Source organism: Podarcis muralis, chromosome 6 (assembly GCF_964188315.1).
Source record: "Podarcis muralis chromosome 6, rPodMur119.hap1.1, whole genome shotgun sequence".
Classification (NCBI taxonomy): domain Eukaryota; kingdom Metazoa; phylum Chordata; class Lepidosauria; order Squamata; family Lacertidae; genus Podarcis; species Podarcis muralis.
Window position 1 is genome coordinate 47,939,004 of NC_135660.1, and position 26,789 is coordinate 47,965,792.

Consider the following 26,789-nt stretch of genomic DNA (forward strand, 5'->3'; position numbering starts at 1 on the left):
GCTAAAGTGGTACCTCAGGTTAAGAACAGTTTCAAGTTAAGAACGGACCTCCAGAACGAATTAAGTTCTTAACCCGAGGTACCACTGTACTTTACTCATCATCTTTATTTGCCACATCTCTCCTCTAAACTGAGCTTGCAAACTGACAGCTCACACCAATCAGTAGGAAATGGCTTGAAACAGATGTCTCCCAAACCTTGCCCACCGACCCCTCCACAAAGAAACACAGGTGATGCTTCTACATATGCCATACAAATGAAAAATATTGAGGATCTGTTCTGGATCTTTCACAAAAGTTGGATTTTTTATGGTAGGAGAAAAAGTGGCTTTTCTAGTACATTATTCCAAAATGGTAGCTGAATACTGATGATGTCATGTAACAGCATGCCAAAAAAATAAAAATAAAAATTCACACACACACACTGAACTATACCACTGTAAATGGGAAGTTTGGAAAGGCACTTACTTTAGTGCTGTCATCTAAGCAGCAGGAATTTAAACAGAACGGTATCAGAGGATGTATGCGAGCAATTATTTCTTTTCCATCCAACACGCCATACATTAGACATAGGCAACCTTCAACCCTCCAGATGTTTTGGCCTGCAACTCCCATGATCCCTAGCTAACAGGACCAGTGGTCAGGGATGATGGGAATTGTAGTCCAAAACACCTGGAGGGCCGAAGGTTGCCTATGCTTGCCATACATCATACATCACTGCTTCCTTAGATTCAGGCTTATCCACACTTCCTCTCATCCTGCTGCTTTCTCCTGGGGAAAGCCACTCTTTAGCACTCAATCAGAGCAAACAACAATTCATGTTTCCTCTGGACATCTTTCTAAGCATGGGACAAGCAGAAGTTTGGACAAGCGCTTCGTTTTGTGGATTGATCTTCCCACTTTTGATCTAATTGATTTACTCAACATCACATGTTAGGATTGTAGCCTTAAAGGCTGTACATACTTATTTTGAGAAGCAATTGGAGAAGCATAGCTCATCCAGCAGTAGTAAAAACAGTACCAGCTCCTTTATGCAGGAATGTTTGTAGCAGTCTAATAAGCTTACCCTCATTTATTTCTAAATTCTGTTATCTGCAGTGCAACTTTAGCAATATGGCAAAAGTTCCATCTCTCTACCAGTTCAGGTAAGATCCACATGCCAAATGTCCTAGGAAGAAGAAAAAGTTAAGTCAGTTCGAGCCATGGCATTAAGATGCTGTTTGCAACATTTCTGGGCATTTATCAGTTTAAAAAGTCCTTTGTTTATTGTGATAAAATTCCAGAAAAGCTGCAGCAGAAGGTTAGGATTCCATGCCAACAATGTAATCATTGCGGGAATGCCTTTCTACTCCATTCATGCTGTTTGTAATACAAGCAGGCTCCTCCAGAAATAAGACTGAATGTTTGGAATTAAACTGATTAAGGTTGCAGTCCTGTGCACCCTTAACTGTGAGTTAAGTCCCATTGAGCTGTTGAATTTCTTTCCCAAAAAATATGTGTTGGACCAGTATTTAGAATGTTCTGCTGTGAAACAGCAGCAGAGTTAAGAATCAATAATAGAGCTTGTCTCAGTGTCTCCACAGTCTGCACGTCATAGTCTTGCCCCTACAGAAGCAACAGCTTCACAGCTTCATTTTAATACAGAGGTTTAATACAGAGGTTTAATACAGAGGTTTGGCAGCACCAAACATTGCAGGGCAGCAGACACATTCAATGTAAACCCCAAATAGTTTATGAAATCTGAATGCAATTAACAACACAATCCTTTGCATGTTTATTCAGAAGTAATTTCCATTATAAGCCATGAGTCTTACACCCTACTGTGTTTCAGATTGTAATCTATGGACCAGTTTGGATAGCCCATTTTGACGGCAGCTGAGGCTCAACCAGATCCCGATTTACTGCCTTCCATATTCCAAAAGCGTTGGTTGTGGTGTAGAAAGTCAGGGTCTAAGCATGCTGTGGAGCATGTCAGTAACTGCTTTGTCATATGCACACACAAAACAAATTGACAAAAAAACTAATCACACACTGAATATAAATGGGTCATGTGATTTGGCCCTGTTTCCTGTTTCATTCCTACCTCAAACTTACTTGCTCTGTCATATAGCCACCCCATCCCTACCTCATCAACTTCGGTATATAAAAAGAATCCTGCTATTCAAGCAGAAAGTTTGTCTGCTGAAAGAGAAACCTAGTCATATAAGGTAAAAGTCAGGGTGGAGAGAGAAGGGCGGGAGAGGTCTTTTTCTTTGCACAGGTCTAGTTCCTAATCAGAATGAATGATTTTGCCAGAGTTCTCCGATTACAGTGCTTTGGGGAAAGGGATGTTGATGTGATATGTCACCTTTTTGTCTGTCCTGTGATCTTCATCGATGGTGTTTGCTCGGAAACTGCTGGACATTCCAGTTTCTTTTTTGCCTCTGTGCCACATGCCCACACATTCACTCCTGTCAAATCAGCTTTGCACTTAGTTTCTCTGACTTTTGATGCAAATTGAGCAGAACACAAACCTGAAGCTGGTTCTTCCATTCATCTTAAGTCTCTATCTTCTACACCAATCCTCCTTAAATGTTGCAGGTTACTCAGGGGCAGTTTTATTACATGCACCATTATTGTAATAAAATCATTGGTCAAAACTACAGGGAGGCTAAAAAATCCCTTTGAGCTCATATTGGAGATGCCTAGCATAAAAAAACAACCCTGGACTTATTTCTCTGTAATTCTCACCTACTGGTATCTCTGTAACGTTTTTTGTTTTCATACACAGGACCCATAAAACAGTAAGGGAGATTAAGTGCATCCTTTTTCAACCACTCTAGAACAGTAAAGCCTGCTCTTCCAGGAAAACCACTGCAGCCATCCTTCTGGAATTGTGAAAGGTCATCTAATTCTGTAAGTAAGTAAGTAAGTAAGTAAGTAAGTAAGTAAGTAAATAAATAAATTTTCCTTTTTAAATTGTGCCCTGAGCAAAAAATCCCTGCAAATCTCATAAAATTCTGACAAAAAGAATGCTGGGGAGAGCATTCCACAATACAGGAGCCACTTTAGAAAAGCTCCCCAAACTGCATACCCGCTCCTTTGGAGCCAGTGTAACCCAATAAACCTCCCACCTATCAGATAACTCCATCAACCTCCCATCCACCAAGTCTAGGGAACCATCCACTAAGAGTGTCCCAGTCTTATCTGGACTGAGCTTGAGTTTATTGGATCTCATCCAGTCCATTACTGAGGCAAGACAATGGTCCAGCACATCCACTGCTTCACCTGCAGACGTAAAGGAGATGTAGAGCTGTGTGTCACCAGCACATTGCTGACAACGTACTCCAAACATCTGGGTAACCCCACTCAGCAGTTTAATGTAGATGTTAAGTCATGCTTTGTAGCATGAGCCACATTAGAACAGCCTTCAAAGCATTTCAACTTCTGCTGTTTTCCAATGTGCTATTATCAGGATCTGAACTGAAACTTGTATTTGGTGTGCACCCTTAGTACCCAGTGCATAATAACTGAGGCAGGCTCTACCTTCTCAAGACAGGGTCACAGTTGGCAAACCAGCTGAAGATGGTAAAATGCACAGTTAGCTACCAGGGCCATTACTACTGATGTTTTGGTTACAGGGCAGCTGGGCGCATTGCCAAGTGCAGTGTTGAGACACCCTATATACATTTAATACAGAATTGTATTACGGGCCCGGGCCCTGAGTCTTTAAACTGCCTAGCAATCCTTCTGATAAACAATGATGTTAACTGGGCACCCGGAAATATGAAATAAAATTTTACCATTCCACAAACACTGAGGGCAACTCTCTCTCTCTCTCTCTCTCTCTCTCTCTCTCTCTCTATATATATATATATATATATGCACATACACACACACCCCTTATCAAAGGCTGCAGGGATAAATGCCTCTCCCTTTCCACTCAGAAACAAATGGGCTGTTTAAAATCAGCCACCTGGCAAACTTCCTGTCAAATAATAGCTTTCGGGGATTTGAAAGATTTGGACTCTGTAAGTAATCAGGGACTGGACACTGTGGGTAATTAGGAATCAACTACTTCTGTTTTTTTTTTTTTATTAATGAAATAAAACCAGAGCCCCATTTTTGTAGACTACATTTGTCAGTCAAGCATTCATAACTTTGCAGAAAGAAACCCTCCCCCCCCCAAATCTGAATTGTCTAAGATAGTAGCAAGTGAACAAGACAGGCACTAGCAGTGTCCTTAACCTCCACCCCAGATCACTGACTTGGCAGGCGTTGATGACTTGTGATCTAGTTGTACAAGGGGAAAAAATCCAACTATAATTTGCAATAAATTGCCATTTCTGTGCCTTGCAAGTATCCCATACAAAATTTCAAAGTTAAATAATCCCTCCTTTAATGTGGTGGTCATCCTTTCCGCAAGCTGCAGACTAGAAGGATCAAAGTATCAACAAAATGAAAATGTAGCAACTTCTGTAAAATCATAGTACAGATGAATTGCTCTTATTTATTACTGAAGATAGTTAAATGTGAAGTTTAAAGATAAATTGTTTTTAAAGAGCACAGCACTGCTAAAGTAAATCTGCTATGGTGTAAATAAATATTTCTGTTTGGGGAACACATTCCTGGAACAAAGATTAAAAATAGCAAGGAAATTATGGAGTAATTGACTGCCCTTATGAAGACTTAACACAAAATTAATTTCCTAGACAGGAATAATTTCTATATAATCTGTTGCATGTTCCTATGTTTACACTGTCACAAGTGATGACTGTGACATATGTCTGTTCTGCTGCAGGTAATGCAATGAGAAGCAGGCTCATTCTTCATGTACACACAACAAAACAAATATGTGTGCATTTGCTATATATGCAATTGGGTATGGAAGGCACATGCGTTCCTCTGAGAAGGGATATCCATGTACTAATATGGTCTAAAGTTCTTAAACTAAATGTATTTTCAGCAAATAATAGACAAATCATTTTCTCTCTCCCTCACTTGCCAATACTTGCTCAACATCCCATGAAGAAATAAACATGGACAGGGGAGATGTCCAGTCCTTTCTGAGCAAAGAAGAGTTAGGGAAAGGACCATGGCACAGTGGCAAGGAGGATGAGTTATGGACATCAGTTCCTGGCATCTCCTCTTAAGAAATAATCAGGCAACAGATGATAGGAAAGGCCTGTTCCTGAGACTGGGTAGAAAATACTGGGCCTTATAGACAAACAAACTGACCCAGTATAAAACAGATTGAGTATTACAAAGCACTTCTTGCAAAATGAAATATGATAGACATGCACAGAATTACAACATACAAGTGGGTAGAGGGTTCAGAAAATAATGCAAAGTTCAAACTGATGAAACGAATTACATCATACTGCAGAGAACACATATCATCTTTTTAATTAGTAATTTGCAACATATGGAATCGTAAGATGAAACTCCTCTAATTATCTCCCGTGCTGCTTCAAAGAAAACAGAAAATTTCTGTATATAGAAATGCCATACTGTGCATACTTCAAATTTTTATGTCTTTGATCTTCTGCCATCATATAGATATGAATCCTAGACTGTATTGTAAATCCCTCTATACTTTAATGCCTGAAATGTCTTTCAGGCACTTGTTAGTGCAGTGATGATCCAAACATATTCCATAGCCAATTTCCAGTTGTTAACCTTCTCCTATCTTGAAACTGATTCTGTTTTCCCACTTGAGATAAGCCCAAACATTGACTGGCCTAACCATTCGAAAGCATGAAGTAGCTGCCTCAGGTAACAGATAGTAGGGGACAATGTTAAGGTGCTGAAAGACAGAGGTATGGGAGTTGCATGGCCTGTGCTGTACACCCTAACCTCTTTGCTGGCCTCAGGCATGATGGAGAATGCTGCCCCATCAGCAGCATTGGTCTTTGCTTCAGGTAACATAATAACTTGTTCTCTGCCAGTGGAAGAGTAGGTAGTGTGAGTAACTGTATTATTTTTATGATATATATAACACATTGATTACAACACAAACTCTTGAAATACAAACACTGCCACTGCAACTAGCAAAGGGAGGAATTCAGGAAATGGGTGGGATGAGGATCCATAGCAGCATTCCCCAACTGAGTGCCCTCCAGATGTTTTGGACTCCAATTCCCATCAGCCCCATCCAGTATGGCATCTGGATCCAAGGGCAGACAGTGGTTAACAACTGGGAACAGACAAACAATTGAATCCTCTGATGCACACTCACCATTTGAAAGCAGAAGCATATTGCATTAGTTTTAACATAGTTCTTTTATGTTTGTGTATCATGATCCAGTGCAGGTCTATGCAAGTTGCCAGCGCTAGCTGGAGCTGTTTCTGCTTTTTACATACCATCACATCTAATTTTCATATGTGGGAGACCTTGAATCCAGGCTCAGCTCAGTGTATAGTTGTATAGTGGATACAGCACTAGGCAACTTGCATGTGACTGGTTAAACTCCTGGCAGTGCTGGTGAAAACCTCTGCAGCCTAACTAAAAAAAACAAAACCCACATCACTGCCACAGCTTCAAATGGTCTGTGAATGAGTCAAGCCCAAATTTGTCAATTTCATCATGAGGCTCCCAAGCACAGAAGTTCTGTCCAAGTGAACAACTCACAACTCCAAAGTTCTCTCTTTCTAAAGTTAGGGATGATATGGGTGGATCCTGTGTCTGGTAAAAGTAAGAAGAGCAAAATGTTTTTATCAATTCCCCATAGACGATTATTGGGAGTTACTGATCTAACATAAAATTGCAGCTGTTTTAAAAACACAATTAAATCAATCTTCTGTGAAATTTTCAAATAAACATTAGCCTCTTCTCCACCCAACCTGTTTCTGTTATGTGAAAACTCTGTGCCTCTTTAAACATTTAGTTGTGTGTAGGAAACAGATTATCCTGTTTGCCTTTATTATGATACATGTCACTCTCTGATCCCTTTCATGATTTGTCAATTCTTCGGATTATTTAACAGCTCCACAGTGAAGTTTCAAGAGGTGACCTCAGGACTCTGCCATTATTTCCCCAACAGACAGAAAAGGACAGGGACCTTGGTGTGAGCCCTTGACCTTAGCTGACACAACATGCCAGCAGGGGAGTGTTGGGGGCGGACATAAAAGACAGATGGCCCAATTCATCATACACTAGGAATAAATAAAAGCAGCTTCAAGCACTGCTAGTGCAGTGATGACTGCACAGTCCACAAATATGGAAGCCTGCCAAACAATTATAAACACAAAGGATAGAATGGCTGATGCAAAGTGAGCCTAAGAAAGAACAGGAGGTGGAAGAGTGTGATGTGCACCTTCCTAAAGAAGTACTGTACTTAAATGAATTTACACTAGCACAATGTATGCAGGTAGGTCTATTTTTCTGTCCTGAAAAAAATTACGGTAAACATCACAGTCAGAAGCTAACTTTAACTGTCAAGATAAGGCTGCACACTTAACATGGGAGTAAGTCTCAGTGAACTGAATAAGACTTTTGAGTAGGCAGGCATAGGAGTTCACTATTGATGACTGAACTTTCACATTTGTGTTAGCAAAGGCACTTCAACACAGATGATGTCCAGAGAGAAAAGAAACTGAAAATACTTTACTGCAGTGTTTCCTAATCTTTTTCTGACCATGACCCCCTTCCAACCTTGTTTCCTTCCTGTGCCCCCTTTTACAATAAGTAAAAACCAATACAAATCTGAGGTTCTGCCCCCTAACAAAAATCCTGGCTATGCCCATGTTCTACCAGTAGAAGCATAACTATTTTAAAGTTTTCTTTATAAAGAGAACATGTTTTATTTATAATTTTTTATAATTTATACAAAATATAATTACATAAAATGATAGGAACACAATGAAATATTGTTGAAGCAGAAAAACATAGAATCATAGAGCTGGAAGGGACCCCAAGGGTCATCTTTCTAGCGCAACCCCCTGCAATTAGGAAACTCAGCTAAAACATCTATGACAGATGGCCATCAGAAACCTCCAAGGAAGGAGAGTTCAGAACCTCTTGAAGGAGATCCATCTTCCATCTATTATAAAAAGTAAACAACACTTATTTGACCCCGTTATTTGACACAGAGGGGGAAACCTAAAGATACAGTCCAAAAGGTGCACAGGGAGTTCTATATACAGTGGTGCCCCACAAGACGAATGCCTCGCAAGACGGAAAACCCGCTAGACGAAAGGGTTTTCCGTTTTGGAGGCGCTTCGCAAAACGAATTTCCCTATGGGCTTCCTTCGCAAGACGAAAGCCCATAGGGAAATCTCTGGGACAGCGGGGAAGCGCAGCGCGTCTTCCCCACTGTCCTCGGACCTCCTCCGAAGCCGGGCGGCGGGGCAGGAACACCTCCCGCCGCCGCCCTGCTTCGGAAGGCTCCTCTGAAGCCGGGCGGCGGGGCGGGAACACCTCCCGCCGCCGCCCCGCTTTGGAAGGATGCTCCGAAGCCGGGCGACGGGGCGGGAACACCTCCCGCTGCCGCCCGGCTTCGGAAGGCTCCTCCGAAGCAGGGCGGCGGGGCAGGAACACCTCCTCCCGCCGCCCGGCTTCGGAAGGATGCTCCGAAGCCGGGCGGCGGGGCAGGAACACCTCCCGCCGCCGCCTGGCTTCGGAAGGCTCCTCTGAAGCCGGGCGGCGGGGCGGGAACACCTCCCGCCGCCGCCCCGCTTTGGAAGGATGCTCCGAAGCCGGGCGGCAGGGCGGGAACACCTCCCACTGCCGCCCGGCTTCGGAAGGCTCCTCCGAAGCAGGGCGGCGGGGCAGGAACACCTCCTCCCGCCGCCCGGCTTCGGAAGGATGCTCCGAAGCCGGGCGGCGGGGCAGGAACACCTCCCGCCGCCGCCCGGCTTCGGAAGGCTCCTCTGAAGCCGGGCGGCGGGGCGGGAACACCTTCTGAAGGCCGGCGGGGGGCAAAAGTCTTTGTTCCCCCCTGCCTGCCTTCCCGGGAGAGCGGAGAAACGCAGCGTTTCTCCGCTGTCCCGGAAGGCTTTTGAAGGCAGGCGGGGGGGGAGCAAAGACTTTCGCCCCCCGCCCGCCTTCAGAAGAGGTCCTGGACCTCTTCTGAAGGCTGGCGGGGGGCGAAAGTCTTTGTCCCCCCTGCCTGCCTTCCCAGGGGCTTTTAAATCGCCCCGGACAGCGGAGAAGTCCTCCGCTGTCCCGGGGCGATTTTAAAATGCCGCCCGCCAGCATTTTAAGATCGCCCCGGACAGCGGAGAAGTCCTCCGCTGTCCCAGGGTTTTTTAAAATGCTGGGGGTGGGAAGAAAAGCCCTTGTCCCCCCCCCCCCAGCCTTCAGAAGAGGTCGGGGGACAGACTGTCCCCGGACCTGGTCTGAAGGCGGTTTCCATAGGAACGCATTAATTGATTTTCAATGCATTCCTATGGGAAACCGTGCATCGCAAGACGAAAAACTCGCAAGACGAAGAGACTTGTGGAACGAATTAATTTCGTCTTGCGAGGCACCACTGTATATGGGAGAATTTTAAAAAGTAAGTGGTTCTCACTGACCTGGTGCAAAAAGATCTTGTCATCCGGAGGAGTCCTAGCTGCCTAGGTAAAACACTATAGCTCCACACATTCTTACCTGGGAGTAAGGCCCACTGAATGCAGTGAGGCTTTCTTCTGAGTAGACACTTAGTTATTTACTAGGTGCAAGTCAGCAACACCAGACGACCCCACTCGGCTAGGCGCTGGGGTAGATTTCATCCCATACCTTGCAGAGCCGGGCTGCCACTGCTGACAAACCCTGCACCCCTTGGCAACATCTGAAGGCACCAGTCTGCTAGGTGCTGGTGTGGACTGCACCCTGTGCCTTGCAGAGTTAGCCCAGGCTGCCACTGGGCCCAACACCAGTGGCAGCAACAAGCAGCTCTGGCTCACCCAGAACATACCTGACAAGCGGGTTCTGGGCTGCGGGCTCTACTGGCCAAAATGGGGGCCATAGCAATTGCCCTCTCCCACCAGAAACAAAGACTGCTCCCAAAAAATGTGTATGGCAAAAAGGAGCACTAGGCCCTGGTGGCCTGCCCCTTGTGATTGGCCAAGCGGATAGCTAGTTAATCAGGATTTAAAAACAAACAAACATTCTCACTTCCCTCTGTGGCCTCCTAGCCTTGTGCTGTGGCCCCCGTTTACATGATTTTCACCTGTAGTCCCCTTAGGGATATCATGGGGTTCCCCAGGGGGGCCATATGCCTCCCGGTTGGGAAACAATGCTTTACTGGGTAAATGGAAGAAGAACACTGTATAACTTGAAGAGCAATAAACAGAGGGCTTTTGTCTTTTTATGTCAGGCCTTGTTCACATCCGGAAGACATTCAACAGCTAAACCTATGGGGCTGAAACTTCCACAGAACTGCACAGTCATTCAGAGCACGAATTAGCTCAGTAAGGGTCATGCCATTCTGACTCATAATTGCTAGGCAATACCTTCAACTTCACCCACCCCGGGTGGCTAACTATGAGCAGAATTAACCCTTTAGTTACTAAGTGAATGATTCCTGCTGTTGCACTTCCAACTATTTGTATCCTCCCTTTTTTTTTCAAGAGCTCAGGGTGCCATACATTGGAATGTCTTATTTTATCATCTCAACAATCCTGTGAAGTAGGGTAAGCTGAGAGTGCAGGACTGGCCACAGTTGCACAGTGAGCTGCATGACTGAACATAGATATTGAACTTATGACTGGTCCAAGTATTACAGTACACTCAGAGTAGGCAGACTTCCATCTTGCATAATCTACTTTAATTTCTACTAGCCCTCAAGGTCCAGTAATGGAAGCTAAGGGCAAAGAGATACACAAAATTAAGAAAGACATGAACTCTTGAGCACATGCGCAGCCCCAGAACTGTTTTATTATCTTAACTGAGCTCAGTCTTTTTACACAAAAATCTGCTCCTGTTTCCTTCCAACAAGCTTTCTTTGCACAACAGCCTAATTCAGACATTGTGTTGTTGTTCTTGTGAAATAAATGGGAATCTGAAACTGTTGTTTATGTACTGCAAACCAGTGTTCTACCAGTAGATCCCAGTCTCTTACATAAATGTTAGAAAATTTCCTTTACAGAATCATTCAAAACTAAATCAGGGGCCACATGCAAATAATAATATGTCTGATGGATAAAATGTCATCACGTAAAGCTTTCCCCATAATTGTATTCCCATGCTAGAAAAAGGCTTACCCTGTTTAATTTGTGCTAGCCACATAGCTGGCACAAGGCAACATTCTTTTAGTTCCTGGACCGAGACTTCTTGCTGCGAGCTCTTCCTGTTGGAAGAGAATAAAACTCTTCAGAAGGGAAATTACAAGAAATGCCTCACATGCTTTCCTCCAATTGCTTAACAACAGTGCTGCATTATTAGCAACAGCAGCACTTCCATATCTACCCTAATGAGCCTCAGAGCATTGGCTCCATGTTTTGCTTTCTAACTTTCTTTATATATGTCCAAAATGACTTTTCTTTCTTTTTTAATGGGGGTAGCAGGGTTGGATGAACATGAAGATGAACTAGAAAATATTCAGAGTTCTACCCCCAAATTTACTTATTTCACCTTTCATTCATCTGGCACTTATGGGAACTACTTTCAGCTGCAGTTCAGAGAGTTTTGAACTAGTTCAATGAACTTCATTCAGTTGAACTAGTTCATTCTAAGAACTGAAAGTCCTTACCCATGCACTACGGATGCTGATTTAATAAATGTCTATACTGCCCTTCATCTGAGGACCACAGGGCAGTTTACAATATAAAAACACAAAAATACATAATGTAGTAACAAACAAAAACAATACCCACCCACGCTGCCTGTTTGCTGTACAGGATGATAATAGCCTGGTCTTTTTCACATATGGAAATACGTGATAGTAGTAAAGAATACATGCAAGATAACGTACATCAAATACACATGCAATACAGACTCTATGATGAGAGCTTGCACTTCATGCAACACTAGAGTCCTAACTCCATTTACCTGGGAGTAAGCCCCATGTAATTCACTAGGACTTACTTCTGAGTCTGTGAATCTACATAATTATGATCTGTGCCTGTCTGCGCAGGCATGCAATTAGGATTGGACAAATCAGCCTATCAGGATGTGATTCTTATGTATAAATGAGCAATCATCATTTATTATGAGTTGTAGTATTTTCCCCACACTGTGTAAATAACAACTTAATCAAACATGCTTATTCAAAAGTAGCAATTGTTATAGAAACTTCACCTTCAGGCACAAACAGGAATTGTGTCTCTGATGTTTCCCTTTTTATAAGCTAACGAAAAAGCCAGACATTAAATGTGGCTTCCTTTTTGCAGACATAGTTGTTGCTGCTGTTAGCACTACCACAGATTCATGGGCCTCCACAATTTGTTTTTACTATAATTGTTTTACTCTAACAGGTGCTCAGTAACACCTGTGTTTCTGTGGTTTTACCATTCAGCTAGTACGATGTTTGAAAGCTATTTGGAAAGCAGACAGAGATGAAGTATGTCTCTAATGAAGTAGTAACTCAATGGGTAGTGTATTTCTGGAGGATTATCTGAGGCCTCAGACAAGTTGTAAGACATGAGGCTGAAGGCCAAGTACTTTCAACCCCCTGCAAATGCAATAATCCACCAGAAATGCTTTGACTGTACCATCTTATTGAAGGCTCTGAAGCAACAATAATTTAAAAGAGTGATGGGTTAAAACAAGTGTGCTGCCTCACTTAATGGGGATTATCAGTATTCAGTTAGGAAGTGTGACTTGCTCTTACAACTATAAAATAGGTTTCATTTCTTAAATCAACTTTAAAAAAAAGTCACATGAGACTTTCCGGACAGCACATTGCAATAAAACTTTTACAAGCCAAGCAATCCACAAATCATTTTGACTGATGCGTCCATGACAGAGCTGTATTTGTTGGCAAGCATTTTCACCTTTCATCCCTTCTAAGGAAGTGCCTTAATTAAGTCCCTGCAGTTGCTTTGGCAGCCACACCCTATGTAAAAATATTCACAAGGCTGTGCTGTGTGTATTAGTTAACATCTTGGTGATGTCTTCGAATACCACAGGATGGCTAGTTTCAAAATCACTGCTTGCTGACTTCCCCAAATACAGCATTCTAGTTTTATGACTAACACTGTTTGCATATCAGAAAACATGCCAAAATTATTCTAAGTGTCTTCGCATGAAACCAATATCCACTCTGTTTGGAAACCATATCTAAGCTATACACATAGAGCTGGAGACAGACTAAGTGTGCAAGTCTGTTAATCTGTACTCAGAAGTAAGCACCGTTGAGTTCAATGGGACTTATTCCCAGATGTGTATAGGTTTGCAAGCTAAATTTATTGAATTTAGCTCTCATAGAAATCCATGGAATTTAGGTCATGACTAACTCATCCCATTGATTTCAATAGGATCTAAGTTCAATTTTCTTACATCAAGCCCGTAATGTGTGTTAATGGATGTTTCCCTGGAGTTTAAAATGAATAATAGCAGTTACAAATGCTGAGCTCCATCTTAAATTAATCTGGATATGGCAACAGCTTCACCTTTACTCAAAAAGAAAAGTCTGACATCTTCTGAACTGATTTAGAACACTAATCCCCAAACATCTCAATAATGAGATTTTATGCTTAAAATAAGATGACTGTTATCACTAGCAGAGTCTCATAATAACGCATGTGACAGGAGTCAACTGCTTTTAGTTTTGTAAAACTAGCATGCAAACTTTCTTCCATACCATTGTTTCATATGAAAATGAAATGTCAAGGTATCTTTCATTTACTTTTGATCTTCTCTAGAATCATGCTTTGGTACTATAAGCTTCCCTGTAAGATTGTGTGTGCATGTACACACACACACACACACACACACACACACACACACTCTTTGTGCTGCTTGGTCTATTAGGTGTGTGTGGGACTACAAACAGCAACACACAACATTGGAAAGATTGTTGTCTGCATTAACCTTTTCAGAAGGGGTTTATCCCTGTGCACTGGGAATTATGACATGAAATACTCCACTGTTGAAATTTGGTGTGAGGATTATCATCAGACTCATGTTTTGTTAACCTACAGCAGTTCCAGGCTCCTGTTGGCACACTAATAGTCTGAGGCTCTTGTTGCAAAGTTTTTGAAGCATTAGCGCTTAGTACTAGGGAATGAAAATAAGAAACATTTCAACATCATGGCCATACGGTGTGCTAATGACTGCTCGGTGATACCTTTGTATGTGTATGTCTTCAAACTCATATATGGTTCTTACAAAAATGAAAGCAGGTGGATCTGCAGCAGCATAAGTATCCAAAGCCTAGCTCAGAAGCAAATGTGCATGGACTTCAGGGAAGGTTAGATTCACTGGTGAACTTTGCATCTAGATTTTCAAATAACTAGATTTTCCTGTGGTAAAATATTTCCAATGCATGTCCCCCCCACAAGTGGCGTAGGAAGGGGGGTGCAGTGGGTACGGGCCACCTGGGTGTCATCCTTGAAGAGGGTGACAAAATGGCTATGGGCTATGTGACACGGTGGCTCGGGCACCTGCAGGCGCCACGCTGCCCAAAATGGCAGTGTGGGGCTTGCATCCGTCCGCCGCCTCTCCCTCAGCCACCCTACAGCTGGGGGGGAGCAGTGGTGAGGCTTGATGCAGTGCAATATGCCCCAGCTTGCCCCACCCAGTGGGTGGCTTGCCTTGCGCACGTGACGCTCCGGGGGCCTGAGCTACACCGCTGCATTGGGGGGACGAGCTACAGATTGCAAACAACAGGAGCAAAGCATAGCAAACAGGTCTGCAACCAACTACCCCTCTAAGAAGGCTTCAGCTGGGCAATTTGGAATGGGCAGCAAGCAGAGGGGTGCTGTGGGTGCCGTGGTCTTGGGCCCAATTTTGAGAGGGGGCGGAAATAGGCGCCCCCACAGCAGGCTCCTTCATTGGAGCCTGACTCAGCACCAGCAGTTGCTAGAGATCTGTGGATTGCAGATTTAGCATACAGTGGTACTTCTGGTTACGTACTTAATTTGTTCCGGAGGTCCGTTCTTAACCTGAAACTGTTCTTAACCTGAAGCACCACTTTAGCTAATGGGGCCTCCCGCTGCTGCTGCCGCGCCACCACCGCGCGGTTTCTGTTCTCATCCTGAAGCAAAGTTCTTAACCCGAGGTACTATTTCTGGGTTAGCAGAGTCTGTAACCTGAAGCGTATGTAACCGGAAGCGTGTGTAACCCGAGGTACCACTGTATATATAATGCAGAAAAACCTTGGCCTCATATGTTTATTTATTCATTTTATATAGACACTCGTCTATGGCACGGATGGGTTTCAAACATAACAGTCCTAAAAATGCTAAATAATAAGTAGCAATAAAATATACATATTTCAGCTGTTTCTGGGCACAATTCAAAGTGCTGGTTATCACCTATAACACCCTACATGATGTAGGTCCAAGCTATCTGAAAAACCATATGTGAACCTGCATATGAGAACCTGCATATGAACACCTGCATATGAGAACCTGCTCAGGTTTTGAGATCTTCAGGGATGTCCTTCTCGGTCCCACTACCCTCACAGGCCTGCTTGGTGCGGACATGGGAGAGGGTCTTCTCAGTGGCTGCTCCCAAACTCTGGAACTGCCTCTTTGGAGAAGCTAGACTGGCTCCCTCCTAGTTGTCCTTCAACTGGCAGGTGAAGACTTTCTTTTCCAAAAGGCCTTTGGGAACTGACAGCTTTAATGAAAGGACTGGTGCTGTGCTGTTTTTATGTACGGTAATTATTCGTATTTTTTAAACACAGTTCATATATGTACATAGTTTTAATTCTATCAATGTTTAATTGTATTTTAATGATTGATTTTTCTATACAGTGGTACCTCGGGATGCGAATGGGATCCGTTCCGGAGCCCCGTTCCCATCTGGAATGGAACGCAAAATGCGATGGTGTGTCTGCATGTGCATGGGTCACGTTTCGCCGCTTCCACGCATACGCGTGGCATCATTTCGAGCGTCTGCGCATGCGCGAGCGGCGAAGCCCGGAAGTAACACGCTTCATACCTTACTTGTGGGCTTCGAGAGACAACTGTTGACCACTATGGGAAGGAGGATTCTGGACTAGCACTAAAACCCTATGCACAAAGCCAATGAGGTTGAACCTAGGGTAAGTGTGCATAGGATTGCAGCCTTTATTTTTAGGCGATCTAACAGGGCTCTTCCTCTGTTCTTATTCCCTGAAAAATAGAGGAAATACCCAAGCTAAAACAGAGGTAAATATGTTCCAATGTGCTTCTTCTACTTAAATATTTAGACATTTATGGTGGCAGTGCAAGATTTAGGAAAATCTTTACCACAGCATCCATGAGTCTTGCGCTGAACCTGCTGGTTATTTTGCAATCAAATACTCTACTGTCATTTATACATGCAAAAAAGCTGACTTACTAGATGGCCTGAGCTATGGCAACTTATTTCTTTATTGACAATATGCATACTTTACTATTACATTTTAGTGAAGGCTGCCACTGATGTGCAATCTTTATAACTACAACTAATCCAGAATGTAGCAGCTAGACTGGTAACTGGAAGTGGCCACCGAGACCACATAACACCGGTCTTGAAAGACCTACATTGGCTCCCAGTATGTTTCTGAGCACAATTCAAAGTGTTGGTGCTGACCTTTAAAGCCCTAAATGGCCCCAGTCCTTTATACCTGAAGGAGCGTCTCCACCCCCATCATTCTACCCAGACACTGAAGTCCAGCGCCGAGGGCCTTTTGGCGGTTCCCTCACTGCGAGAAGCCAAGTTACAAGGAAGCAGGCAGAGAGCCTTCTCGGTAGTGGCACCCACTCTGTGGAACGCCCTCCCACCAGATGTCAAAGAGAACAACTACCAGACTTTTAGAAGACATCTGAAGGCATGTTTAGGGAAGCTTTTAATGTTTGATGCATTACTGTATTTTAATATTTTGTTGGAAGCCCCCCAGAGTGGCTGGGGAGGCCCAGCCAGATGGGCGGGGTATAAATAATAAATTATTATTATAATCAGTTGTTGCTGTTTTAATTGTAACTTTGCATCCACGAGCTGCAGTATTTGAAAGCGACATTTTTGTTTTGATACCCAGCGCTTGTTATTTCAAGTGACTTACACAAATCCGCATGCACCATAATTAAAATTCTGTCCTAATCATCAAAGGAAAGTGAAGGCCAAGGCAATGCATGTCATGCATATCTTGTTTCTCCACTGATCATCCGGTAAAAATAAATCACAACGGATGCCACATAACCTCTCCTTTCATTGTTTAAACAGCTAGAAAGGCTAATGTGAAAACCCATTCTAGGAATCCCATATGAGTATGAAAATATGCTGTACAATAACTATTAAACATTTCTATAATAACGCTAATACTTTTTAGTATTATAAATAATGTTACAGCCTAGTTAGTACAAGAGTGATTCTACCTGCCTCGTCTTTACTGCTGAAGGGGCTTAGGGTACAGCAGATGTGCATGTCCAATGCCCTCTGCCAGGAGGGGGGCTTTAATGCTGTGGAGGCTCCTTCTGCGATCACATAAATTTCAGTCGATAGGACTGCTGGTGGTAGCGAACAAAGAGACACAAGGCAGATTGTTATGAACTGGGAGTGGAGCAGAGCCAGCCATGGATCTGCTGGTTCCAAAGCTGATCTGTTCCCTAGAGCAAAAGATTATCTCCTCATTCCCTCGCAAAAGTCTGCTTCGAATTGATCTGCCCTGTATAGTACTTTCCCCACTTCCTCTGTTGTGTCCCCGTGTCAATTTTTAGATTGTGGATTTCTCAGGGCTAGATCCTCTTGAACCATGAATGGCACCATGCACATTGCTGTTGTTATATGAGTAGTAAATAAAAACATGGCTATCTTACAGCACAAAGAGAAATGAAACTAGTTTATATCTCAGAATGCTACTGTATAATGGTAGTGTGTAAATGCTGTTAATGTTTTTAGAATACATAAAGGTGAAACTGGGATGCGGGTGATGCTGTGGTCTAAACCACAGAGCCTAGGGCTTGCCAATCAGAAGGTCGGTGGTTCGAATCCACATGACGGGGTGAACTCCCATTGTTCAGTCCCAGCTCCTGCCCACCTAGCAGTTTGAAAGCACTTGAAAAGATTATACCATCCCAATCAAAGTTATAACAGCGACAATTCAAAGTTGATTGAAACCCTAAAATTGTGGTTATGTGTCATCAAGACTCAAGCAGGTGAAGATTTACAGTGGAGTAAAATGGTATTTTACAGAGACAAGACCATCACACAAACTTCCACAGATTCCACATTTCTCCAGGTTATCATGTGATAGGGGAAACTTCCCAACAGAGAGGCTTAGTCAGCTGATGAAAGCCACACACTGCAACTGTCTCCTGATTGAAGAAAGCATTTGCTAAAGTAATATTGTCTTTTGCACGTATAGTGAAGGGATATTACTGCCTTACCCACCACCTAAAGCTGGTGACAGCATAATCCTTGATCTACATTCTGAAAGTTTAGAAAAGAATGGAGTGTGAAACTTACCATACCTCTGATGTTTACACATGCTCTTGGATCCCAAAATACTGCCCCATGTAATGAGTGACTATTTTCTGTTCCTTTCATAATTTTGAAACAGCAACTGTTCACCACTAAAGCTAAAAGAAAAGAAACTGAGCAAAACATAATATGCTCCTAATTCACAATTATTATTTTAATTTTTTTTATTGGATTTTACTGTGCACAAACTCTGTGAGATTTGCAGGGCCAAACAGGAATGTTATAGCAGAACAAGCAACATTCAGATCAGTGTGCTAGTTGCTCACCCAAGCCCACGTCTATAAGCAGAACTTGTAGTCAATGAAGTTTACTCAGAGTAGGCCCACTGAAATTAGTGAACATGAATAAGTTAGGTCCATTGATTTAAATGGGCCTATTCTGCGTAAAACTTGAATACCACCCAGAAATATTTGCATTTTTCATCTGGACTTGCTCACTCAAGAAGTTTCAGCCACAGAGACAGGAGGGAGGAGCAAAGCCCTATAATAATCAGAGCCATTAATCCCAGGAACAGTGGGAGTCAGTGCTGCTTATAACACTTGCATGCTCAAAATATAAGTAAATGAAAAAGTGAGTAAATATCTATTCACAAGTATCTCAGCATTTTCTTTGTGAATTGTTGCATCTGGAGGGCAGGAAGCTACCGTACTTTTGGAAAGGAGCATGAACTACCCTCATTTACAGTAAGTTACAAAATACAGCAACAACTACCTTTCACTGAAGTTTGCATAGCCCCAGGGGGCAAGAATGGTTAAACCTCCTAACTATTTTGTCTATTGAGTGTGAACTTGTAAGAAATCGATTTTGGGAAGATGATGTTTTTGTAATTAAAAAATAAACTTTAAAATGAATTGACCTCCTTTGGCAATCTTCACAGAACTTTAGCCTAATGGTTGCCATTAATTTGATTTGAATTAATTTTATAATGAAATGATTTTTAGAATGTTGTACTATTTTATTGTTGTTAGCCGCCCTGAGTCCGGCTTCGGCTGGGGAGGGTGGGATATAAATAAAATTTATTATTATTATTATTAGTAGTAGTAGTAGTAGTAGTAGTTTATGGAATGTTTGGTGCTGTGTTAGTAAACCAGAATAAAAACAAAACAAAACAGTGAAAGGATAGTAATTTTATGAATACCAGTCAAAAAGTTACTAAATAGCAGAATGTTTCTTCAAGCCGGTTGTTATATTAAACAAAGGTACAGTAGCAGACAGGATGTGCTTGTTTGCAGGGCATGGTAGAAAAATCCCAGTGTGGATCAGAGTGTAATTTCAAACATATGGTAAATGCAATTTCAGAATTAGAATGTAAACTTTTACTGCATGAGTTGTGATATTGTATTAATAGCATGGGACTGTGATATGTGTGATGGAGGGGGCCTGTCTTGGATGTTTGTACTGGGCCCTTAAATTTAGAGCATTAAATAGCAGTTTAACATATAAACAAACAGACATGCAAGTTCTGATAGTATAAGCTGATTATTCAGAAAGCATAACCTGAATAGTTTGAAACTTTTAAAAATAATTGGAAAATTGCCTAAAAACACAGTTGAAGAGAAACTTTGAATTAAAGTAATTTTTTAGAAGAGCTAGTGGTAAAGGTTCTGTGAGCGACTATATTTTGCTTTGCTTTTCTTCCATTGTTTTGCATGTGGCAAAATCATTTTCACTTCAGCCAAGTGGATGTAAACTGTGTGTAATTGGAATTTTCCACTTATTCAGAGTGGTTATTGTATTTTACAGCCGCTGTACACACTTCTTGTACAGGTGTGAATGTCTATAGGAGACAGGGCAGTTGGAGAATCATATTTCACAAAAGAGTAGACATTTTAAAATCTGAGAATAAACTGAAGTCTAAAATACATTTTGGCTTACTATGACACAAGACAATCATATAGGATTGGGTTGTGCAGCCTTGGTTCTTTGTTGCTCCGTCTCTTCCAGACTCTTGTTTAGATCCTACCAACCTCCCATTTTACATAGCCTTGCAACACGGCTGGCATTTAAGGAATCAAAAGCATTTGAATAAGTCAGACATTTCCTTTTCATCTCAAAGCCCAATGTGGATTGCCAGGTTCAAAAGCAAAAATTAAGAAATGATTTCACCTGCTTAAAAACTTGCTAGGAGAAGGGGGGCACATCTACAGCACACTTAAACTGGACGTTTTCCGTTTCCTGAAACCCTTGGAATGATAAGTTTTCTATAGGTGCTGTATGGAAGGAGCCTATGCTTCTCAGAGGGCAAAGTGTGGGAGCACAAAGACAGACATTGTGTATGTGTATGCATAATCTTGCACCATTTTTTATATATAGAAGATCCCAAGTTTTCCTAACTGATTTCCAGTGCAGGTAATTTACCTCTTGTTCCTTCAGAAACAGGGAAAAATATCCTAAGGCTGGAAAAACATACAAGAAAAAAGAGCAATTGATTTGAAACTTTAGAACCAGGAATAGTAAGGGACAGGACACTGTTTTGCTACCTTGTTTTTGCTCCTTAACCTTGAAATTATTACATTTTCATAAAGCCTTTGTCTTTTAGTTATCTATGGCCTTTTTGTGTGGATAGGATTTTTAAACTAGTTTTTAAAAAGTAAAATTGTCTTCTAGATTGTTTAGATTGTTGGTTTTTTTTACTGCTGGTTTTAATGTATGTTTGTGTATGCTTGCTTGTTTTGCTTAAAACTCACTATGAGTTGCCATGGCAAAAAAAGCAACAAATAAAAAAAAATACCATGAAATTACAGACACTTTTGAGACTTTCTAATCCTATCTCTAACAGATAATTCTCAGAAGTCTCACCAAACTAAAATTCCCAATATTTTTAATGGAAGCCATAGCTGTACAATTAGTAGAAACCAATATTTATAAGTCTGTTGTATATATGTGGTCTTGATGAGAAGGAACCATAGTTTCATGGAATGGTCCAAAAGTATAAAGAAAACTTGTAAAGCAAAATGGAAGTTGATGAAAGGGAACACTACATACCTGAGTTTGGAACTGTAAAAACATTTCTGAGTTAAGCACAAGCAGATGTAAAAGTGATGAAAGAGGTGTAAATCCTTACTGTAGTAGTAAGGCTAGTGAAATTAGAAGATGGAAAAGCGCACCTGCAGTAAATACAATAGTAAATCAGGCATAGTTTGGGATTACACATTGCAGTCTGACTACTCTCATTTTATTGTTGTGAAATTGTTCTTCCGAGTTTCCCACCCTCCATTCATTTTGTGTAACAGACACTAAATCACCACTTACCCTGAATATGATAAAAACTATAATTTAAAAACAATCCTGTGCCAACTGAACTGCTTTTTTTTTGTTTAATGCCACCTAAATAGTCTTCACATAAATATTATTTTCCCATAGTGTTTAGTTTTAACTACTGAATATGACTGACGTTTTAAAGGTCCTTTATCTTGTTTCACTTTCAGATATATTATTCCTTGATATAAAATGGTGTCCCATATACACTTTACCCTCCTGTCTTCCATTTGCATAGATACCAGGGTTTAAATTGGTAATATTGTTACAAAATTAAACTCTGTTATTGTAGGTGTTATTTTCCTTTCTTCTCTACCAAGAAACTTGCGTAGAAAAAATTGCCTGTTCAGGAAATTACAGACATATGTATGCACACAGAAAAAGTGTAAGCTTAAGGCACAATGTGAACAAATCAAAGATTAACCTTCTGTACGGCCAAGTTAATTTTTCGAATCTTTATGCTTTATGAAAAATCAATTAGCTTCAGAGGCTGAAGCAGGTAGGCAGCTGCTGAGCCTCAAGAGAGCCGCCTCATATGGGTCACACCAATCTGACTAGCTGCCACTGAGGGAAAACAGACACTGCTGTTGAGAGGGTCCCATGGGAGACTTAGTTCTACTTGGGTGATCCTCTCTGTGTGCTAAAACAGTACATCCTGCAGCAGCCCCTCCTTCCATCCCATCCCAAGCAAGTAACTGAGTGACAGTTCAAGAGAACAGCCACCTCCACTTGCTTGCCTGCCCTTTCCTGCTGCATTGGCACTGGGGATTGGGCCCAGCACTGCCACTCAGATTGGTAAATGAGCAGATGAGTGATGATGGCAAGGGGCAACCACCACTTCCGCAGTGTGGAAGCTCAGATGGCACACTCTCCACAGACTCACATTCCCTCTGGGTAATGCAGCGAGCCCTGCACAGAGATAATGACCACAGGTGGTAGCAATTGCCATGGTAAGCAGCAGACCCTGCCTCCTCCCATACTTTATCCCTCTGGGTGGCACAGTAGGTGTTCTGGGTCCAACTGCACACACTGCACCACCCAGAAAGAATGAAAGCAGCAATAGCTACTCCTTGCAGTTGCCTGCTTAGGTGAGCAAGCAGTGGAAGCTGCAACCAGCGGCTGCCTCCTACTTCTTGCTACTCTCAATCGCTCTCTGAGTGGTGTTGATGGGCTTCCTAGGGGAGTGAGGCAGGGAAGCAAAGGAGGATGAAACCTGCCAATGCCATGTTGCTGAGGAAATTCCAGAAAAATGACCTGTACCGACCATGTGACAGTCAAATACACTTTGTGGCATGACTATTAGCTGGGAATTTTCTCAGTGCATCTGTAAGAAATGCATGGATGTGCAATCATCCAATGTGGCAATCTACTTGCAGGTTTCACAGTTAACTACTGTATATGGAAGGGGTGTTTTTTTGTCTAAGAGTCCTTCCAGATTGAGTCCTATGTGAAAATAGCGACTATCACATATTGGCAAAATCAGGTTGCACAACGGAAGCTGACCTGGTGCTCTTGCTCAACAAACCTGCTTCTTCAGAAAAACACAATCTTTTGCATTAAGATAAGGAAAGTGACAGGGAAATGACTTTTCTCAGCAACAGTTGCTTCACAAGTTTACTGAGCATTTGTCTTGATTTGTTCACACTAAGTTTGTGAGGAGCTCATATGCTGCTTATTGAACACTCAACAGTGATGTCAAGCAATTGTTAACTTTCCCCTTTCCTTGTGGAAAATAACCATGGGGTAGGGAAGGGAAGCAGATTTGCTGTGCAAGAATAACACATAAACTTTATTTGTGCAACCTGAATTTGTTGGTATTTGATTGAATTCCACCCTAAAATAAGGACAATCCGAGGAAATACACTGGAAAGAGTAGGGGAACGAATGGCTTGAGGCAAGGCCCTCAAGCTCCCAGGGAACAGATCGGAATGAACGATCAGCAAACAGGTCGTCTGGAAGCCACCCAAGAAACATAACGGGGCGAAAAGTCTCCTCAATCACTTTGGCTGTAATGTGGTGTTTTAGGGGTCCTGTGAAGGGCTGAAACACACGTCGACTTGAGGAGGCGCGAGTAAAAGGCCACCTTATTCCCACAGGCGAATAGAGGCGCGCAGGCGGCCACGCGAGCGAACCTCTCGCAAAGGACAGGAGGGCGACGCGAGTGGGACAGGCGCCACGTGCGCGCCAGAGAGGCTGTGCGCGCCAAAAAAAACCCTCTGGCGGGTGCAGGCGCGAGGCGCGGAATGGCGCCAAAACGTCCTGAGGGGAGAAGGAAAGCAACATGTCGCTGCGCCCCCCGAAGGCCGCGCAGGGGGGGCCGAGACGCTGTTGGCGGACCCGGGGGATTTCCCGGTCCGCGCGTCCCAGGAGGAAAGGATGGAAGCCTCCCCTGTCCGTTATGGGAGACTTCTTACGACTATCCTAGGTCACGGACGCCCCGTCGCCTCACTGCAGCGCCCCTTCCCCGTCAGCAAAATCCCCGCCATGGCCAGAAGCCTCCGTCCTGGCGTAGGAGGGGGCCCCTCCTCCCTCCATTGGCTCCGCTGCACCAGGCATCGCCATAAATGCCTCTCCGCAGCCTCCCGCTGCCCCCTCAGCGCAGACACCTTCCAGAAGGGCGAGCGGCCGCGAGGGGCACTTGCCGCCACCGCCACCGCCGCCTGCGTCGAGTTCCTGCTGCACACGCTGCCCGGCCGGGGTCGGGTGTCTGGCGCTCTCCCCGCGGCTTCCCAGGGAGGCTCGGGTGGTGCTGGCTGACCCGCCGCCAGCTGCCTGAATGGTCCCCGCGGCTGCCATGAACCAGGCCCCGGACCCCAATGGCCCCGAGCAGCCTGAGAGCAGAGATGCCCGCGCCTCGGCTCCTCTCCAAGCCGGAGGCGGCGGCGGCCCCTCCAGGGGGATGCCACCACCGGCGCCGAACCTGCCCCAACTCATCCAGAAGTAAGAGCCGCGTCGGGACGTTGCTTGGGGCGAGGAGGGCGGCGGGGGGAGAGAGAGAGAGAGGCGGCGGAGAGGGGGGTCTCCGGGCTTCCCTTTCGGCTCGGTGGCGCTTTCTCTCCTCCCTCTTCAGCGCAGGGCCAGCGAGGTTTGTTTGCATATAGGCTCCCCTCAGGGATTGTTTAATAACTTCAGCGGTCTTTCCCCCTCCTTTCCCCGGAGTATCTCCGCGTGGGGCACATACAAAAAAAGGGACCCCCATTTTATTCTCCAGGGATTTAAAAAAAAATTCTTTCTGACCTTCCGCAGCAGCCGTGAGATTTTCTTTGATATATAAAATCCTATGGATGTGGCTCAATTTAGTTCCTCCGCTTTGGTCGCCCGCTGCATTTTCTTTTAGGGAGAAAGTCTCGCTCATCTTATGTTTACATGCATGAGGGTGTTTCTTCTACACTCTTCTTGTTCACATGTTAATGTTGCAGCTTTCGCATTTCTTGCCCACTTTTTAAAGGCTCCTCTTGCTAAGGCCTCGATGGGAATGAGATGTGCGCGAATGGAAATTCAGGACAAGTTGGTGCTGTATGTAAAGAGCAACAACCCCAGTGGGTGAAATGGGCTTGCTTTTTGCAATCGTACCGGTCGTAAAAACACTGATAAGAAAGTTTGCGTAATTACAGTAGACCGATCTATTTCAATTTCCACACATATCCATCGTGGAGGAAAATTGGTATGTTAATCTGCCCATGGGCTCTATGTATTTTCTTCTTAATTAAATGAAACGCCTGAAGAGTAGCTGAAATTGAAATAACACTGTGTAACAGATGCCATAGGCCTGAAGGAAAATGGTTATATGTATTGGAGTCAACGGTCCCCCCCCCCCAAATCTGGCTAGAATATTAGTATAAAATAAATCCTGGCTAAATTTTAAATAAATTGGAAAGTGGTTACAATAGCAGACGTTGCTATAAGAGTCATAGCTTGCCTTGATGACTTAAAAGGACATGGTGGAGCGATAATTTTGCATGTGGTAAAAAGTCAGCTTTTAATATCATTGTCTTCCCAGAGAAAGTAGTTCTTTCTGTTGATTCATCAAATTTGCTGTATGAAGAAGAAAGACTGTGGTGGTTTGTGGAGTAATCCTAGCTTTCTTAATATCTGCGCACTTGTAAAGCTGCCTCCCATTGAGAAAGATGATCTAGGCCTTCAAAATATGGTATGGCGCTGTAAACCTTACTTATACATTATTTTGGGGGGTTCCACAACCACAACATTTGATGGAAGCATATTTCAATATTATTTTCTGATTGTTCTTCTATCCATGCAATCCTTTGCATATTTTCTCAGAACTACAGTAACTATTTTCTCACTGAACCACTGAGTTCAGTGGGGCTTATTTCTTCATGTTTTTGATTGCAGCCTAAGCACGACAACTTTATGAGAAATTATAGTGGTCTAAAACAATATATTTTTCAGAAACATTTTTGTTGGTTAATGCTGAAATACACAACCTGCTATCATTACGTGTCTTAAAAAATGGAGTTAAAGAAGATAGTTCCAGCCATTCTTTATCATGGCAGCATGGCGTAAAATTGCAAATGTCAAACTTCCATCTATGGTAGTGGAACTTGATCGCGGTATTTGTAACTGCGTTGCATAATTTAATCTCTTATTGCATGTTGACATAATTAATATGCTTCAATATTAACTGTAGTAAACAGAAAATGTTTAGATACATGTTGTTATTGGGTTCATTTTCTGAAACATTTGGAAACTAATATAGACAGTGATTGGCATAAGAATTTTGAAAAATGTTTTGCGAACTGAACACGGTATTAAATCAAGTTAAATTAAAACAGCTATTAGAAGAACAACTCAGAGAGTAGGCCGTCAAATTATTTTGACTGTTAATTATTTTCTATTACTTTTACACATGTAGAAAAGTTCTGAAAATGGCTTTGCTTGTAGGTACTTAATTGTCATCACACACATTTTGTTTTGCTCTATTTATTTTCATATTGCTGAAGCAGAAGTGAACTGTGTTTTACAAGATTCACCAGTATTCTAATATTCCTACTCATAAAA

The 26,789-nt window shown here is 42.9% G+C and overlaps 1 protein-coding gene and 1 long non-coding RNA gene across 9 annotated transcripts in view; one reads left to right on the top strand and one right to left on the bottom strand.

The window, feature by feature from the left end:
• LOC114597491 (uncharacterized) overlaps nucleotides 1-19,045 on the bottom strand; it is a 28,230-nt gene extending 9,185 nt beyond the window's left edge. For 2 of the 4 annotated variants that reach the window (XR_013393197.1, XR_013393198.1), the window contains exons 1-3: nucleotides 17,408-19,045; nucleotides 11,165-11,250; nucleotides 1,065-2,891 (exon numbers count right to left, since the gene is read on the bottom strand). This is a non-coding gene — a long non-coding RNA (uncharacterized LOC114597491). The remainder of the gene's footprint in view (nucleotides 1-1,064; nucleotides 2,892-11,164; nucleotides 11,251-17,407) is intronic. The other 2 variants (XR_013393199.1, XR_013393200.1) reach the window with 2 other exon arrangements.
• The window catches only part of RBM20 (RNA binding motif protein 20), a 110,643-nt gene continuing 102,894 nt past the window's right edge, over nucleotides 19,041-26,789 (top strand). For 2 of the 5 annotated variants that reach the window (XM_028730310.2, XM_028730311.2), the window contains exon 1: nucleotides 24,057-24,710. In XM_028730310.2, coding sequence (XP_028586143.2) covers nucleotides 24,547-24,710 — 164 coding nt within the window. In that variant the 5' untranslated portion in view covers nucleotides 24,057-24,546. Of the gene's footprint in view, nucleotides 19,196-24,052; nucleotides 24,711-26,789 lie in introns of those variants that run through there. The other 3 variants (XM_028730314.2, XR_013393196.1, XM_028730309.2) reach the window with 3 other exon arrangements.